Source organism: Pteropus vampyrus, unplaced genomic scaffold (assembly GCF_000151845.1).
Source record: "Pteropus vampyrus isolate Shadow unplaced genomic scaffold, Pvam_2.0 Scaffold387, whole genome shotgun sequence".
NCBI lineage: Eukaryota > Metazoa > Chordata > Mammalia > Chiroptera > Pteropodidae > Pteropus > Pteropus vampyrus.
The window spans coordinates 1,046,297-1,066,425 of record NW_011889168.1 but is presented as its reverse complement, the minus strand read 5'-3'; the positions used below and the strand labels follow the sequence as shown (position 1 = coordinate 1,066,425).

The 20,129-nt window shown below is 36.1% G+C and overlaps 1 protein-coding gene across 1 annotated transcript in view; it reads left to right on the top strand.

The window, feature by feature from the left end:
- Positions 1-20,129, top strand: part of EFHC2 (EF-hand domain containing 2) — a 168,477-nt gene that overhangs the window by 116,214 nt on the left and 32,134 nt on the right. Inside the window, exon 12 of the mRNA XM_011380026.2 lies at positions 19,793-19,990. Within this exon, the coding sequence (XP_011378328.2) occupies positions 19,793-19,990 (198 nt within the window). The remainder of the gene's footprint in view (positions 1-19,792; positions 19,991-20,129) is intronic.

The window sequence follows — 20,129 nt, the reverse complement described above, 5'->3', positions numbered from 1 at the left end:
CTGATTTTGTTTATTTGTGTCCTTTCTCTTTTTTCTTCAGTGAGTCTAGCCAGTGGTTTCTCAATTTTATTGACCTTCTCAAAGAACCAGCTCTTTGTTGCATTTATTTTTTCTATGTTTTTGATTTCAATTTCATTTATTTCTGCTCTCATTTTGATTATTTCTTTCCTTCTGCTGACTTTAGGCTTCATTTATTCTTCCTTTTCTAATTTTTTAAGATGAAGCATTAGCTTGTTTATTTGGGCTTGTTCTTGTTTTTGGAGATAGGCCTGTAATGATATGAACTTTCCTCTTATGACTGCTTCTGCTGTGTTCCAAAAGTTTTGATATGTTGTACTATCATTATCATTCGTTTCTATGTGTCTCTTGATCTCTGTTTTTATTTCTTCTCTGATCCAGTTATTCTTCAGTAGCATGTTTAATCTAAATGTATTTTTGGTTCTTCCTGCTTTCTTTTTGCAGTTGATCTCTAGTTTCAAAGCATTATGATCAGAGAATATGGTTAGTGTGATTTCAACCCTCTTGTATTTGTTGAGGTTATCTCTGTGTCCCAGTATGTGGTCGATTCTAGAGAATTGTCCATGTGCACTAGAGAAGAATGTATAAGCAGCTGTTTTGGGATGGAAGTGTCTGTAAAGTCAATTATGTCCAGTTGGTCTAATGTGTCATTTAAGGATATTATTTCCTTATTGATTTTCTGTTTGGATGATCTGTCCATATCTGACAGTGGGGTATCTAGGTCCCCTACTACAATAGTGTTTTGGTCTGTTTCCCCTTTTAGTTCTGTTAGTAATTGCTTTACATATTTCAGGGCTCCCTGATTGGGAGCATAGATATTACTAAGTGTTAAGTCTTCTCAGTGCATGATTCCCCTTATCATTATGAAGTGTCCCTCAGTATCTTTCTTTACCTTTTTCTTTTTGAAGTCTATCATTTCCAATATTAATACAACTACTCCTGCTTTTCTTTGAATGCCATTTGCTTGAAATATCATTTTCCACCCTTTCACTTTGAGTCTATATTTGTCTTTGGAGCTGAGATGTGTCTCCTGGAGACAGCATATGGTTGGGTTTTGTTTATTGATCCAGTCTGGAACTCTGTGTCTTTATTGATGAGTTCAGTCCATTTACATTTAGGGTGATTATTGAAATATGAGATTTTCTTATAGCCATTTTATCTTTTGCTTTATACTAGTTCTATGTTTCAGTTGCTTCCTTTTCCTTGTGTTTCTGTTTTCTTTATTTTGGTTGGCTTTTTTAGGTTTTGCCTCTGGTCTTCTTGTTTTATGTTGTATACTTCAGCTCTGAATCTTTGGTGTGTGGTTACCATTACAAATATGTAAAAGATAGTTATATATATATATATATATATATATATATATATATATATATATATACACACATACATACATACATACATACATACAGTCATCCATTTTCTTCTATGTGTGCCTTATCTCCATTCCCCATTGTGAATTTGGATCTTTCAATCCTCTCCTTTTCAGTTATTGTTATCTCAATTTGTCCCTATGTATGTTGATCATTCAGTACTCTCTTGCTATAGCAATTCTCTTCTTATTATTTAAGTTCATAATGCCCTGTTCTTAGTGAGGGTTACACTCTGCTTCTATTTGCCCGATAGTCACTTTACTCCTAATTATGTATTTTTTTTTGTCATTTTGTTTTGAGTGAGCTGACCCCTTTCAGTATTTCCTGTAGTGCAGGCCTCGTAGTGGAAAATTCCCTCAATTTTTGTATGTCTGGAAAGGTCTTAATTTCTCCTTCATATCTAAAGAAGAACTTAGCCGGATACATAATTCTAGGTTGGTAGTTCTTTTTCACTTAATAGTTTAAATATTTGATTCCATTCCTTTCTGGCTTGTAAGGTTTGTGCTGGTCAGTCTGAGGATAATTTAATGGGTTTTCCTTTTAAGTTATCGTCTTCTTCTCTCTGACTACCCTGAGAATTCTGTCTTTGTCATTGATTTTTGATAATTTTAATACAATGTGTCTTGATGAAGGCCTTTTGGGGTTGAGATAATTGGGTGTTCTGTTGACTTCCTTAATTTCATGCTCCAGCTCATTCCTTAGATTTGAGACATTCTCGTCAACTATTTGTCTGAAAATGCTTTCTAGTTCCTGCTCTTTTTCCTTGCCTATATGGATGCCCATTATTTTTATGTTTCCTCTCCTGATGATATCAGCTATTTCTTGACTTACTCTTTCATTCTTTTTCATTCTTCAGTTTCTCACTTCTTCTTTCTGATTTATTTCTAGATTTCTGTCTTCGATATCACTGATCCTTTCCTCCATTTGGTCAACTCTATTTCCCAAGCTTGCTATTTCGTTTTTCAACTCTAGCAGTGTATCTTTCACCTCCAGAAGATCTATTCTGTTCCTTTTGAAGGTTTCAGTCTTCTTGCTCTGCTCATCTAGTTGTTTTTTAAATTCTTGAAGTTGTTGCTATGACTCGTTTCGGGACTCAGTGAGTTTTTTCAGAAGTACCATCCTGAATTCTCTGTCATTTAAGTTGCATATTTCTATGTCTGTAAGCTTATTTTCTGGAGATTTTTCTCTTTCTTTCTGAGATGCTTTGTCACCTTGGTTGTCCATGGTGTTTAATGGACTATTTCTCTGCCTGGGCATTAATGGAAATGTATTCTGAATTTTTTCCAGAAAGATTTATTATATAAAGTTCTCTCTTTAACCTGCTGCAAAGGAGGCACTTTTCTTCTGGTTTTCATTAGGTGCCGTTAAGCCTCTTGGATCTCTGCTTTATATAAAGCTTTAAAAGTGCCCTTTTATTTTCTGACAGATATTTAATCACACTTGGTACCCTCAGTTTCAGTCCCTGTCAGTGTTAGCAACAGTTTCGATAGCATTTGCTCAGATTTCCCTGGTGCTCCGCGATTATAGTTGTTGGAGGGTATGTTGCTGGGGCCCTCTAGGTTGGGGGTTGGAGGCTGCGGCTTAGCCATGGTTTTGTAACCGTGGCCGGTAAAAATCAACTGTTGTTTCTCTGTCGTCCCACTTCTCTACTTTCTGTCCTGATGACTTGGCCCTGTTGCTGGTTGCGTGGAACTCACAACTCTCCCAGACATGGCTGTTCAGGGAACTTGCCACATCTTCTCTTCTCCCCTCCCCCTACAGGGAGCTCCGTTGACTGCAAGAGGCAGCTTCTTTGTTCCTCTCAGTCCACCGCCCGACGCCCGGGGTTCTGACCTGTGGTAGCTCTTATGTGCAGATCCCACGCTCAGACATGCTGGTGTGCAGTTTGGCATTTTTTGTTGAGTTTTAGATGTTCAGCTTATTGCTGTTTCAAGGGGAGAGATCTGCGGACGTCTCTCACTCTGCCATGTTTCTCTAAACCTCGAAAATTTATATTTTCTGGAAACTTGCACTTCATCTAATTTTAAAAATTCATCAGCATTTTTAGCTCTATGACTTTGATTTGTACCTTTTCTCCTTTTAAAATTTAATTTTACTAGACTTGTTTATTTGATTTGTTTTAAAAAGAACCAGGTTTCCATGTGCTAACTCCCTTTTTTTACTTTGTTTTCCATTTCATTAATTTTTACTCTTGCTTTTATTCTTTTCTTTCTTTTTTTCTGTGTTTATTTTCTAATTTCTTGAGTTGGGCATATATTTCACTAATTATATTTATTTTCTAAGAAATACATTTAAGGCTGTAATTTGCTTTCTAAGTACTACTTTGGCTTTAGCGTGTTTAGTGTTCATTTTCTTTTTATGTAAATATTTCCTAACATTATTATAATTTCTCTTTGGCTAGTTAATTATTTGCTTGTTTTAAAATTTCCAAATGTGTATAGGCTAGCTTTCTTTTAATTCTTGATTTCTGTTTTTAATTATAGAATATGGTTTGCACGTTACTGATTCTTGGATATTTATTGAGACTTGCTTCGTGACTCTAGGAATAAACTCTTATTTTCTGAAATATATTTCAACGTTTAACTGGGTAGGTAAATAATTCTAGAGTCATAGTTACTTTCTCTTGACCTCTTGAAGATATCCTATTGTTTTCTACCCTCCATTGTGGTTGTTGGTAAGTGTTTGTTAATATACTTTTTCCTCTGTATTTGTATGTCTTTTTTCCTCTGCCTTTCTCTTTGTTTTGAGGATTCTTCAGTTTCATTACGGTGTATCTTGGGGCTATATGTAATTCTTTAATTTGCGAATTATTCTGTGCCATTGTCTCTTCAAATATCTTCTCTTGTCCATTCTGTTTTCCTTCTCAAACTCTCAGTCTGTTCTCTCTTTTAACTTATTGTCAGACTTCTCTCTCTTCTCCACATCTTCTAACCTTCCATTCATTCTTTTCATTTATTTTTTCATTCTGTGCTGCATTCTTGGAATTTTCCTTAAGTCCATCAGTTTATTAATTCAATGACTGTGCTTTTCAATTCTTTACGTGCTATTTAGTTTTTTTTTTAATATTTCTGTTCTTTTCCATGGCATCTTGTTCTTATGCTTTCTCTATATTTTACCTCCTTAATAATTTTAGACAATAATTTCTTATTTCATCACTGATTTTTGTTCTATTGTTCCAAATTCGTGGCATATGAATCCATCTGTTATATCTGATAACTCTCACTCATAGTGAATTATTTCTTTTTATGTTTTCTTAGCTCATCTTAACCTGAAATTTCTTTCTCACTGCAATATTTCACTGCTTCTTGGGTTGGCCCTTCTGACTAGTTTTTTGTTGTTGTTTTTGTTTTGTTTAAATCCTTTTAATTTGAATTAACTGTAGACTTACAAAAAAATTTCCAACATAGTATAGAGAGTTTCTATATACTTCTCACCCAGCTTCTCTTAATGTTAGCATCTTACTATAGTGAAATTATCAAAAACAAGAAGTTAACATTGGGCAATATTATTAACAGAACACCTTATTTGAATTTCATCAATTTTTCCACTAATGTCCTTTTTTTGTCCCAGGATCCTATCCAGGATGGCACATTTAGTTGTTGGTTCTTCTTAGTCTTCTCTAATCTGTAACAGTTCCTCAGTCTTCCCTTGTCTCTTTCTTATGACCTTGACACTTTTAAAGAGTATTGATCAGTTATTTTGTAGAATGTCTCACAATTTGGATTTGTATGATGTTTTCTCCTTGGTTGGACTTAGATTATACATGATTAGCAAGAATAATACAGAAATGATGTGTCCTTCTTAGCGCATAATATCAAAGAGTTTATGATGTCAATATGTCTTACAACTGGTGATACTGACCTTGATCATTTGATTAAGGTAGTGTCTGCCTGATTTCTTCATTGTAAAGTTACTTTTATAGTGAGTAAATACCTTGGTAGAGATACTTTGAGACTGTACAAATCCTGCTTTTCTTCAAACTTTTGCCCACTAATTTTGATATTCAGCAGTAGAACTTTCAAAGTAATTTTGATTTTGCCTCTCTAAGCAGGCTTACAAACTGGATCTAGTTTATTTTAATTTTGATGTTAGTTTATTTCCTTGGAGTTTTCCACAGTAAATGGACAAAATAAAGTCGTACTCCAAATTCTTTTTAGGCAGAATATTGGCTCTGAGTTCTATCAGATAACATTATTTTTTTTATTGTTGTTGTTGTTTTAGGCAGAATATTGGCTCTGAGTTCTATCAGATAACATTATTTTTTTTATTGTTGTTGTTGTCGTAGGCAGAATATTGGCTCTGAGTTCTATCAGATAACATTATTGTTGTTGTAGTAGTAGTTGTTGTTGTTGTTGTTGTTGTTGTTGTTGTTATTATTATTATTATTATTATTATTATTATTATTATCAGAGACTCAGCAGAGAAAAGGTCCATTGTCATCTCTCTTGGCCAAAGGATAGAATTTATTAATCATTTTACTTTAATTGCAGCCTTTTACAGTTCTAGCTTTGTGCATAGGATTCATATGTTGGAGTTCCAAATTGCTACCCTTCTTGGCCAGAGGCCTTGTCTCTTTTGCCTGAGTGAGCATTAAAGTCCAAGCTCTTACCTGTTAATAGTGTTTGATTTCCACCTCCCCCAAGTGCGATCCTATTAGCTTTACACACTTACCTCTCTGGCTGTCAGCTACCTCTTTGTCTTGGTACTTGGAACATTTTCTTTGCTTTTTTACAAGCCCATCCAGGAGTTTGAGTGTTAATTGCTGCCTTGTCTACCATTTTGTCATACACAATCTTTCTCCTATGCCATATGGAATCTCTAAAATTACACTGGAGAAAATACTGACTAGACACATTATTATTAGGGAATGTCACATTGTTATTAAAACCTATGCCGAAGTGGATTTGGCTTTGCTCATATAGGCCTAGTTAAAATCAGTTCCACTATTTAAAAATCTTAATAACTCTCAGACTTTTCTCTTCTATTTTTGAAGCATATCCATTCTTATGGCCTTGAGTTTTATGGGATGCTAGAAAAAAATTCTTGGCATTTTAGAATAAATAAATCATATAATGTCATGCCAAAACAGATAGACTATTTCTTTACATTTCTAAAGAGTGGAAAAAGGACCAACTCTTTTTCTGAGGTTTTATATATACATATATATTTAAACCGTGTTTCTTTTATTTCTTTTTCCATGATTACATTCTTGTGGGAATAGGTAAATCATTAACAATGAAACTACTATTTCACACAAAATACAATGTTCTAATGGTCCCTTTTCTAAATGAAGTTTTATGCATAAAATCAAGGCAACTATGTGGCCATCTAGTTAGTAACAGATGACCAGGTTAATGCCACCCATGTTTTCTTCTTTAATTAGAATCCAAATTTTGTTTTAAAAAAATGAGAACAGTAACTAAATGCTAATTTTCAGTTTCTCAGAAGGAGAATTATGATGTAAAATGAATACTACACAGTAGAAGGGGAATGACAGGCCACCAAAGGGCAAGCCCTTCTTGGCTATTCACTCAAGTAAATTTTGCAACCCAAAAGTACTGGGTGCAGAAGGCATACCTAATAGTGTAGTGTTTAACCATGTATGTTTATCATTAATTCACTAAATAAACATATATTAGGAACTTACTCTGTGGCAGGTCCAATGATGGGTGATGGAGGTTCAGATGAATGAGCTGCCTTAGAGAATGCCAGCCTTATCTCTGAACTTCCATCACCCACCATGGGACCCAACAGTGCTGATTCTGGACTGCTTAATCTGGATCATTCTCTTCACATGCAGTTTTGGAGGGTGCTCTCTCCTTTGCAGTCCAGCTTTCTCCTACTCCCGAAGACATGGTCCACATTACATTTCTTTTCTTCAGATGTTCCTGATTGCCAAACTCACAGAGATTTCTTCCTCTTTAATCTCATTGCATTTATGACTGGTGCCACTCAGCAGATATTTTTATTCTTTCATACATATTAGTTGAAGAATAAGTAAATAAATGAACAAATGAACAAAGGCAGTGCCCTTTGTTTGGATTCAGTTTTCACTCACTTAGTAGTAAGGATTCTATTGAAAGGGATTCCTAGACTGATTTCAGCCTTTCTCGAAGGACATTTTATTCTACCACATACTATGATAACAGTAATAGCTAACACTTTTATGCCGCTTACCATGTGACAGATGCTGTACTCAATCCTTTCTATATATTAACTCATTTAATCCTCACAGCAATCCTGAAAAGTGGGTGCTATTATTTTTCAGATGAGGAAGCCAAGACACAGAGAGGTTAAGGAAGCTACTCAAGCACATATTAAGTTGCAGAACTGGGATTTGTACCAGGCACTTTAGCAGTTTCATAATGAGTTAAGATTTAAAGTAAAAGTAGCTAAGTTTGACTCCTCATTCTGCCTCTCTAATGCCTTACGTTCTTCATCTGTGAAATGAGAATAATTCAGGACACTACTGGAGAGGTTAAGTGAGTTCATATATGTTGAACACCCAGCCAGTAAATGCCCAGTGACATTAGTTCCATTTATTTCTCCTCACCACTAGCCATGTAGAACTTATACATTCTGAGTTTAGAAAGTATGTATGTGCCCCTGGCTGCTCCAGCAGCTCTCTCTATCAACCTTGAGATCTTTGCTCACATTGAAATCTTCTTACTTGACTCTACCACTTCTGGAAGGCTCTCTTCTGGAATGGGGTAAGTTGGAGTAGGATTCTTATATGTGGTTTTTAACTTATTTATATTTTTGTCTTATTTCAGAAATGGATTTAAGGTGAGTTACTAAGATGCAAACAATTCTATAACACAACATGGATACACAAATAATAAAAGCAAGAGGAAAAAATAAAAGTAGGAAAGAACCATAGATCCAGGATGAAGCTGACACATAGACAGTATTTACAGACTCTGATGTCATGGGCATTTACTAGAGGCTCTGAACTTCCTATAGGTCAACACAAAATAGGAGACCACGAACATGAAGCAACAATAAGCCAGTTGCTTAGGAGAAGGAATCCTAATACAAAGCCTAAGAAAGATATTCTCCACTGTCCACTCACAGAGAGGACCCTCTGGTGGCTGTGTGGTGTTCTCAAAAGCATACTCCTAGGACAGCCAGGGGCAGGAGCTCCAGGTGGTTATTTCTGATAGCATTCCTCAAAATTAAACAATAGCATTCCACCAGACTACTGTTCAGTCAAAACAGTTTTGTAAGGGCATCCATCATATGCCCAACTTCCTGAGGTTGAGCTTAACCTGGAGTGTGAAGATACCTTTTGGCAACCTCTAGATGGAGGAGAGGAGGGGAGAATGCAAGAAGATGGGACCTGGGAGAGGGATCAATTATCTATTGCCACAATTTCGCTGCATAATAAATCACCTCAAAATCTCAGTGTCATGCAAAAAAGGCATTTATTTAGCTCATACATCTGTGGGTTGTTGGGGGCTCAGTTGATCTGAGCTAGTCCCTGCTGGGGCAGTTCTGTTCTCCTTCTCTCATTTTTCTCCAGGACTAACCTGGGCATGTCATTCTCATGGAGGTGGCAGAAATGCAGTCAGGGAATGAGAAACATGGAAGACCTCTTGAGGCCTAGACTCAGAACTGACACACCTTGACTTTGACATCATTTGTATTGGCCAAAGCAAGTCCTGTGGCTGACCCCATTGTCAAGGAGCAGGAAAGCAATTGTGCCCTTTTAGAAGGTAGAACAACAAAGTCACATGGGAAGGGGTTTGGATACAAGGAGAAGTGAAGAATTGAGGGCAGTGATACAACATCCCACAGAGGGAATGGGAAATGACTGTGGGAAAAGCTCACTGCTCGCTGATCCCATAGAGCCCCTCTCAACCCTCCCCAACTCTGGTTGTACCTGTTGCCACCATGCATTTTAATTCTGCCTGCAGGAAGCTTGGGCATGAAGTGCTTGTGGCTGTGGCTAGTTGCTCTTGCTGCACAGCAGCACTGGGCAAACTGGACCCTGCGAATGACCATTGCGTGGCTTGGGAAGGTATGTGCTCCAGCACCTGCCAGAGCAGTTCTCTCCCACCCGGAGTGGGGAACATGACCCCTGAAGTGTCAGGAAAGTTAGGTTTGTGGCTGACAACCAGCTTCCCTATTTTGTTTTATCTTACTTGATTTTTGCTTATTTTCCCTTTATTTTTTGTAAGTAGGAATGTTAAACTCTTACTAAATGAGCATATTTACTTTATTTTTTGATTTAGAGCCACTAATACTTTATAAATGAGGATATCAGTATATGGATTTCATGTATTGCTTTTGAAATTGCAATATTTAGGCCTGATGTTCTATAGTTACACACTAGAATTCATTATATAATATAAGTACAGGGTGTTTAAAATGAGCAAGGAATAAGTTCTCAGACTGAAAATGATTTTTCTCTGGCATCGCGACATTTAAAAATTCTAGCCACTGTCAAAATTCAGTTGCCTAGGTTGTATCTATCACCTCTGATGCAGATAAGTGATTTAATCTTCATCCCAGTGCTGCCCTCTCCCAAGCTCAATTCTTCATAGAAGACCAAAACAAATCTAAAAATAGACCACGATAATAAAATGTAAGAAATTTTCCTGCTTCATATTCTGATAAGAAAGTGAATCATTGTATTCATTGAAGGGCTTAGATTTCTTCCTTTTCTGATTTATTTCCTGGCATAGGAGACCAGTGTCAGTCTTTCAATTGAGCATAAGCCAAACGGCTTACCCTGTGGCCTCTCTGTGATTAAGTGGTCCTAGGGAAAGGCCACTGTAAGTGTTGTGCAAATTGTGAACTGCACAACTCGGGACAGCATGCACGAAGAGCCTCTTTTGGAGTCCCTCTGTTGGTGATTGGGGTATTGGGACAAAGCTCCCAGCTTTTACTCTGCCACTTATCCTCTACTTTCCCTATCAGACCCCCACCCCAAATTTGACTTCTTAGTGTCCAAATCAAAAGCTTGTCTTCTTCTCTCCCTCCTTCCTTCCCTCTGTCTTTTCATATTGACTTGGCTCATGTATTGAGGATAGATATAGTTGGATTCCTTCTTAGCTGCCCTCCCCAACGCATGTATACACATATCCATCTGTGACAGAGCTTGTGGTATTTGGTGAAGCACAGCCACATGCCAGTGCCCAGACTGTTCTAGAAACCTCTTTATAAGGTTGTACAGAGAAAAACTAAACTGTGCAGTGTAGTAGAATCCATGCAGATTCCAGAAGTGATTTTAGTGTATGAAAAATTGTTTTTTGTTTATTTTTTTAAGGAACTAGTTATGTTATGATCGCAACCAGAAGTATGATGGTCTCAGCAAGGGCAGGCCATTTTGAGAAGCAAACAGACCAAAATAGGGAAAGAGTTGTATTAAAATGTATAAAACACATATTTTGTGAATTAAAAATTAAACAGGAGGCACTCATAGGAGACTGGACACTGCAGACAACTTGGTAGTAAAGCAGAGAACTATCTTTAGAAACATTCTCAGAGAAAAACAAGAAAGGGATTAAAACAATGAGAAGACAGCAGAAATAGAGGTAGAGAGGGAACTGGACAAATGGAACCAAAGTAATTATCAAAGATAATTGTTTCAGAAAAATCCTTTTGAAGCTAAAGAAAATGTGTCTGGAAATTGAGAGGATTCCTTCTGTTCCAAGCAAAATATGTGAAAAGAGATCACTTGGTAAAAATTTAAAGGTCATAGTTAAGGAAACAGTGTTATAAGCATCAAAGCAAAACATACACAAAACAAAGCTTAGAAACAATGCCACCAACAGCAGAACCAATGACCTAAAAATCAAAAAGCTATAGCCTCAGATTATGCAAAGAGATAATGGATTAAATCTTCAGTGCTTTGAGGGGAAATAAATTGAGACAAGTTTTTTTTTTTTTGTATATGAGGATAATATAAATGTTTTAAATCTTCAAGAAAAAATGTAATACGATTTTAATAAATTCCTCAAAGTAATACATTATTTTATTAAATTACTCCAGAAAATGAAGAGAAAAATCAAAAATTAAAAATTCAAGGGATGATCCCATCTGATCTCAGAAGCTAAGCAGGGTCGGGCCTGGTTAGTACTTGGATGGGAGACCACCTCGAAAGACCAGGTGCTGTAGATGTGAAAAATAAAAACTAAGGGATTGTAAGCTGACAAGGTCCTTGCAATCTGTGAGGTCAACCAAGGGTTGCCATGCCTAAAAAAAATAAATAAATAAAATAATAAAAATTCAAGGGAGATATTATTTATATAAAAGTTTGAGAAAAGCCTATGAAATATCCAATAGCAGAAGTATGGTTTAGCATTTTGGTTTCAGAAGAATATGTGATAGCACAAAATATATTACTTAAATGGAAAAAGCAAACTATAAAATATGTTTACAACTATTAAGAAAGAAAACACAATTAAATACCCATACATTAAAAAAAAAGACTGCAAAAAAGTGCACCAGAATGTTTACTTGATTGTATTTGGGTGGCGGGAGTGTGTATGGCTTTTCTTTTTTATTTTCCCTTGCTTTTTATATATTATCTCAATTCTCTATCATTAGAAATGTGTTCCTTTTATAATGGAGTAAAGCGAATACATTTTATATTTTAAAGCGTGTGTTCAGAAAAAAATTAAGAATCTGGTTATATTTTTTGATATATTTTGATATAAGTAAGTCCTGAATTAATAAGTTGATTGTAAGCTCTTAGAGGGCACAGCCCTAATCTTGTGTTCAGCTCATTGTGTGATCAGCAAATACCTGTAGGCTTATATGGAGTTGCCCTCCATGCAAGGCACACTCCCATCCTCTCTTGTCACAAGGCTCAGCACGGCCTCTTAAACATCTGGCAACCAGTGAGAACGTTAAAAACAGAAAGGCTTAGTGAGGTTTGCTTGGAGACAAATAATCCCTGAACACCGGATAGGTGTAAATGAAAAGAAAGGTGATAGAAAGTGAATAACTTTGCTTGTAAATGAAATGAATATTCATTCCTTTCTGCCCACATTACAAGTTAAGCACCATCATCCAGACTTCCACTTGCTGTTACCAAAAAATCTTGATATGATTAAAAAAAAAAAAAACACTGTTGTCTTAGCTTGTTTAAATGCACATTGTACCAAACTGTAGAAGAATTATAGATGAGTGTTTTAAAGGGTTTCTAAAATTGTACCTCTATGAAGAATATTGTTAATAACATGCAGCAATTGCTCTTAACTACCTGAAAATATTTCATTTTGTTTGGCTACACTTAAATAGCTCCAAAGTCAAGTACACTAAAAGACATACTGAATTTCAAACTAAATAAATCAAAATTATCATGTACATTCCACTACATGTCAAAACAGGAAAAACCATAGTATTTGATGTGAAATGAAGATTAGAGCAGTAACAGAGAGAAATCTAGATGTTGCTTACATTTATTTGGAATAAGAAAACCGGGTCAATGATTTTCAATGCAGATGTACTTCTCTTTGAGAAAATATATCAAAAAATCAATTTATAAAGCAAATGACTTTGGCAGTAATTATTTATACTGTCAAGATTCTTTAGTTTCCAAAGGACTTATTTCAGGATTCAGTGTGCTTGCTTGTCATTAAGAACTTGACAGAAATTAGAGGAATTTAAATCTAAGGTGTTAGGTGCCATTGCCAAATAAAAATGACCAAAATTAAGGTAGGGTATCTTTATATGTAATAGAGAGTGAAAGGGGGCATCTCGTTTGATTTCTAAGAATTAAGCATTTGTGCAGCTTCTCAAATATATCCATTATATAAAGAAAGGCACACCTGGTGTTTATTATTTTATCACTTCAGAGTTAATCCTGGATATTACTATTTAAAACAAGTGTACTATTTTCCTTTTACTTTCTGCAGATAAATTCCACGATTTCATTCATCAAAAACATTTCACATTTTTTCAAAATTAACTTGCTTAAGAGAAGTAACTTCCAGTTTAATACAACTTGAAACTATCTCTGCTATGGAATGATGAAAATAATGAAAATTGCTATTGTTTATTGAGTGTTCATAGTTCCAGGCAGTATGCTATATGTTTTTCATACCTTGCTAAGTTAACCTTCATTTTCCTCTTATTCAGCAAACTATTTATTATAGAGTGTTTACTGTGTGCCAAAGGCTATTTAAGGTGTTGGGGATTCAGCAGTGAACAAAATAGACCAATAGCCCTGACCTTTGTTGAACTTCTCTTCCAGTGCAGGGATAAAGACAATATACAGAGTAAGAATATAAATGATATACTAGGCTGGAGAATGATGAATGCCACTGAGGAAAAGAAAGCAGAGGAGGGATTAGGGAATGACAGACTTCCGAAGGATCACACTTTTCAAAAGGATGGTCAGAGAAGGCCTCACAGAGACTATGACACTTGAGCAAATGAGAAGATGCTATACAGGAGGTGAAGGATCAAGGGAAAGAGCATTCCAGATAGAGAGAACAGCAAGTGCAAATACCCTGAAGTTGGAACATGCCTGGCTTATTTGAGAAAGAGCAAGGTGTGTGGTATGGTGGGTGCAGAGGGAAAGAGAGGGGATGAGGTCTGAGGGATAGCAGAAGGGAAGACATATCATGTCAGGTCTGGTAGGCTATCATGAGGCTTTTCATGAGACTTCGAGAGAGATGGCAAGCCCTCAGAGGGTTTTGAATGGAGACATGACATCTGACTTACATTTTTGTAGTATCATCCTGGCTCCTTTGGTAAAATAAAATTCTCTGAGGCAAATGGTCTTGGCCAATTTCACAGAAGGGGAACACAGGCTCAGATATGTTAAGTAATTTACCAGAGTTCCCATTAGCGAATTAGTGGGATTGGAATTTTAATCTAGAACTGTGTAATTTGAAAGCTCACACTTTTCTTACTAAACCACACCACCTCCTAATTGCAAGCAGGTTTGTGACCCAGGCTGGAGTAGATGATTTTCTTAGAGTCTGCAATTACCTTTTTTCCCCTTTTTTCTAGAGTTTCTTGGCTTCTATGGAGAGGTTACCATGTTGCACAACCCCAGGGGACACCATTTATACCATAAATATAAAGTGTACTCCCTGGAGGTGGGCAATGCCCAACCAAAGTGGCCATATGTAACGGCCTTTTTCTCCAGTGAGGTTGAAGAGCTTTGTAAATGGTTTTGAACTATGATTAGGCTGGTAGCAAAATCTGTTTGGTCATACATTTCTATTGGCCCCACTTTGATGTATTTTTCCATTTCTCCTCCCTCTGACACATATTCCACCAGCCGCCTCTTTCTCACTGTCTGCTGTCTGGGACCACACTAGGCTGGGATGTAAGTGATGGTAAGGCAGGGTTTTCTTCTCTGTATGGGCAGCTTAGGCCAACAAGCATAAGAGTAAGCCTGAGAGGGAGTATATAGGATGTGAACAGGGGTGCCTGGCTACTGATTAGAGGAAGTGAAACACATTTTATTTGATGAATATAAAATTGAAAGAAATGATAAAGGGCACTATCTAATTGTCATGAAAATTATGACTTGGTTTAATTTAGGTTCAAGCAGATTTTCTTCTAAGCCTTAGATCCCAAGGCTTATACTCTTGAGCCCTTGTTTACATTGAAACTAAATTTTTTCAGTTTGTATGTAAGAAAGTTCCCTAAGATTCAGAACTTTAAAATGAAGTTTTGATTTACCATTGCTTCGGTGGGTGACTTTAATGGAATTATGTTTTGTAAAACTGTTTAGTGCATTTCATATTTTAGAATTCTGCAGTTACCTCAGTATCCTCAAGCAGTTGGCATTGTGTTTTGGAGTATTATGACTTTAATTACAAAAAACAGGGAAATCATGGTAGTGTCTCTTATAAGATTAGCTAAATAATATCATATAATCTATATAAAACTTTAGTGCCAGGAACATAGTGCAATGTTGGGTAAAGGCAAATGTGACTTGCCATTTGAATCTTTGAGATTAACAACAGTAATCACAGAACACCAGATACAAATGCATTTTTAAAAGCTGCTGTAATTTTATTTATTTCCCTTGAATGATTCATCAGGAAGTACTGAGATCAGACTTTGCTCTTAGACCTTATTTCAGATTCACTTTGAAGGTTTAGGTGAGGAAGGGCTATGTTTGATTGAAGTTGGCTTTATTTCTGTGGCTGCTGCTAAGCAAAAATGGAATATGTAGAAAACAAGTTGGTGAGTTAAACATAGAATTAAACATAGAATTACTATATGGCTCAGCAATTCCATTCCTGGGTATATATACCCAAAGAATTAAAAATAGGTGTTCAAACAAAAACTTGTACTTGAATGTTCATAGCAGCACTATTCACAATAGCCAAAATGAGGAAACAACCCAAATGTCTATTGATGTGTGAATAGATAAGCAAAATGTGGTATATTCATACCGTGGAATATTATTCAGCTATAAAAAGGAATCAGGTACTGATACATGTTACAACATGGATGATCATGAAAATACTATGCTAAGCAAGAGAAGCCAGACACAAAAGACCATACTGTATGATTCCATTTATATGAAATATCTAGAATTGGCAAATCTTCAGAGATAGAAAATAGATTACTGGTTGCCAGGTAGGGAGCGGGCTGGGGGAAGGAGTAAGATGAAGTGGCTACTTCTTTGGAGTGCTGAAATGTTGTGGAATTAGATAGAGGTAGTGATTGCACAACATTGTGTATGTACTAAATGTCACTAATGGTAAATTTCATGTGTATTTTGCCACAATAAAATAATGGAGTGTGCTCCTTTTGAAAGGATTCCTAATTCATGGTGAAGTCCATTAAAAGTTAACAGGGTAGAGTGAGTCCTAAAGAAGGAGCACATGGCAAACAAGGGGGAAAGTAGTGGCAGCCACTTGAATATTAACAATAATAGGCTTACATTTCCTCTTGTGATCCCCAGTGCCAGGACCTGCCTTGCTTGGGCGCAGAGGCCACACCGGCAGCTGCTCTGGGGCCCCTGATGTCCTGCATGACTGAGGACAGTTTAAAGTCTGAGGCAGCTTGTTTGAAACTCTCGCATAAAGCCATAGAATACTGAGCTATTTAAAACGGAAGCATACAGAAACCCAGCAGATATAAATTTTAATTGCAATGAGGCCAGGATAATTTCATTTTATCCAATGAAAAGGAAAACAAACTTTTATGACCTGGTAGTGCTAAAAGAAGTTTAAAGGTGCATGGAAAGTTTCTAGTTATTGCCACACACATTCTTTTCCCTGTTCCTTGGGCTCATGCCATTTGTTCTTCTTCACACCATTTTCTACCCTCAAAAGGAAAAAGCTTTTAAGTGTTTTTTTTCCTTTGATGATGAAAGTAATGTTTGACTATTACATTTTTTTTTGAAGTAGATATTTTATATACATATAGAAATCTCAACAATCAGGGATAAAGCTATAGATATTTTGGCATGTATCCTTCCAGTCTTTTTTTCTATGAATATACATATAGTGGTATCTTTAGTTTTTCTGGAATCATACTGCATTCATCAACATAGCACGGACATCTTTTGCACTAATAAATACAGATCAACTGAACACTTTTCATGGTTGTATAGTGTTCCCTTTTATGCATGTGTCATGATCGATTATTCCATGACCAGTGTTCTAAATGAGCTGGGAGCTCTCCTTGGAGTCGTTTCTCTGTGGTCACTTAGTCTTCTGTCAGAGATGGTTGGCGACTCAGGGTTTCTGAATTTATTCTCTCTTATTTACACTGGTTAGTCATAGCCCACAAAACAGAGGTCATGGACAGTAAAGGGAATTAGAGGTCTGTATAAAATCAGCTCCGAACCTACTAACTTTAGGAAATTTTCCCTGACTGAGCCCCACTCCATCCAGTCACTCTCTTCTGTGTTCCAACAGAAGAGGGACACTATAGAATGCAGGAGCATAAGCTTTCATGACATTGGTCATATGCCTTAACATTTCTGGGCCTCAGTATTCTCAACTGTAAAATGGGGACAATATTCAAAATATACAAAGAACTCATACAACTCAATAACAACAAAAAAACAAATGGTCCAATCAAAAAATGGGCAGAGGACCTGAACAGAAACTTCTCCCTAGAGGACATACAAATGGCCAACAAATATTTGAAAAGATGCTCAATATCGCTAGCTATTAGGGAAATGCAAATCAAAACCACAATGAGATACCATCTCACACCTGTTAGAATAGCTATAATCAACAGAACAAGTAATAACAAATGCCAGAGAGGATGTGGAGAAAAAAGAACCCTCATGCTTGTGGGACTGCGAATTGGTACAGCCACTATGGAAAACATTATGGAGGTTCCTCAAAAAACTAAGAATTAATCTACCATATGATCCAGCAATCCCTCTACTGGGTATTTACCCCAAAGACTTGAAAACTCATATCCATAAAGATATTTGCACACCAATGTTCATAGCAGCATTATTCACGGTGGCCAGGACATGGAAGCAACCTAAGTGTCCTACGATAGATGATTGGATAAAGAATCAGTGGTACATACATACAATGGAATATTACTCAGCCATAAGAAGAGATGAAATACTGCCATTTGTGACAACATGGATGGACCTTGAGATAATCATGCTAAGTGAAATAAGCCAGACAAAAAGCTGAAAACCACATGATATCACTTTTATGTGGGATATAAACCTAAAAGCAACAAACGAACGGGACAAACAAACAGAAACTCATGGACATGGACAATAGACTAGTGGTTACCAGAGAGGAGGGAGAAGGGGGGAGGGGAGAGGTAGATGGGGTAAAGGGGACAAATATGTGGTGACAGAAAGAAATCTAACTATGGGAGGTGAACACAGTATAAACATATATATGCCTTACTGTTAAAGTTTACGGCTAAAACTTATTGGATTTTGTTAACCAATGCCACCATAATAAATAAATAGATAGATAGATAGATAGACAGACAGATAGATAGATAGATAGATAGATAGATAGATAGATAGATAGATAGAAACATGAACCAATAAAATAAATAAATAAATAAAATGGAGATAATAGTACCTACCTTCTAGGCTAAATAAGATGATCCATGCCAAAAGTACCTGGCAGCAGAGGACTGGCACATAGGTAGTACTCAACGAATGGCGTGGTTTCTTATTATTACTCAGTTTACTCAAGTGGCCCTCCCAGTTTGTGGTTTTGAGAACTCATATGTATGCTTGGACAGCTCAAATAGATTGTAGACTGAAAAGTTCACATGCCAAAGTGACTTTAGAGTGTTTTCCACACCATGAGCCTCCAGCCAATATGACTAATTGGTTATCTGACCTAAACTGCCTTGCTGCAGTTGTGGGATCTTCCTGGTTGAATTTGACCTTCATTTCCCATTTAAAAAGGCAAAGCAAAGCAAAACACAACGAAAACTCCAGAAACCCCGAGAAGTGGATGTAGGTGAAATGCAGTTCCTTCAGATAGGTCAACATCATAGTTGTGAGCTTTCCTACACTCTTAAGGAAATTCTTGACTAGGAGAACTTAGAATTATTAAATGATAGTGGTAATGACAAGAAATATATAAAAGAACTAAAAGCCATTATTCTGAAAGACCAGTCTATAGCAGAAGAGAAAATAAAGACTTGTATTCCCTCTTTTATTCATGATTTTCAGGAACTGAATTATTTCCAGTAAATAAATTTTCTAGATGGTGGAAGCTTATTCATTTAACTGCTCTAACAGTTTGTATTTTAACTATTTTGATATAATGATTTCTAATGCATGCTGCATGGTTTATAACTTTCATATAGAGAAAAAAACAATTCAGGCAATTTGTTAGGCTTTGAATTCTTATCATTAATATGTTATTGTTGTTATTTTTTTTATGTCTGCCAAATAATCTCAATGTCATTTGCCTTCTAAAGACTCAGACAACTGTACCCTTACACAGCTCTTTTCACTTTTCACTTTTTCATTTTTTTTTCTCATTGGCAGGGTGTGTCAGTTTTTACTACAGAAATGTGCATGATTGCTTTTCCCATCTCCAAAATATCTTTCTAATTTACTGAGTTATAAATTTTATACCCTGGGAAACCAGAACCCTAAGTCTGTTACTATTTTGTGTAAAATAAGATTAATAGGCATTGAATGAAATCATATATTTAGTGATAGGTTTTTTGACCATTCAAGGACTTAAAAAAATTTACTTCCTGATTGCAGGCTGTTATCTGGTAGAAGTTTGACTCTGGGCAAAATGCCATTTTATTTATAAGCTATATTACTTATGGTTTTCCACTCTAGCACTGGTGTCTTCCTGTTGCTCATAAGTAGAGAAATTAAAAATTACACATCTTCTATGCTAATGGAATTTTGGATTTTTTTTATAAAATGGGATTTTGGGTATTTTTAGTAGAAAGAGAAGTAAAATATTCTTAGATATAATTTCATGAGAGTTTTTCCCTTTTCTTTACAGAGACATAGTGATGACTATAACTGTTGGGAAACTGATAGAACAAGAACTCGTAACCATTGCACGTCACTATGGGGTGCCTGAGGACCCATGTCCAGATACTAATATCCTAATTGCAATGGCCCACGAACAGCTTAAGAAAAATTTTTTTGAGAATTTTGAAAGACTCATTTATAGCTGTGTGTATCAAGATCGAGAAAAGTACGCTTTCATTTTATTGATTCTAATAAATCATTTAAGTTTCTGTGAACCTGAGTAATGAAAGAATTTATATTTAATCAAAAAAGGCAAAAATAAAATTGACATTGTCTCATCATACTACACTGTTTAGCAAAGCCAC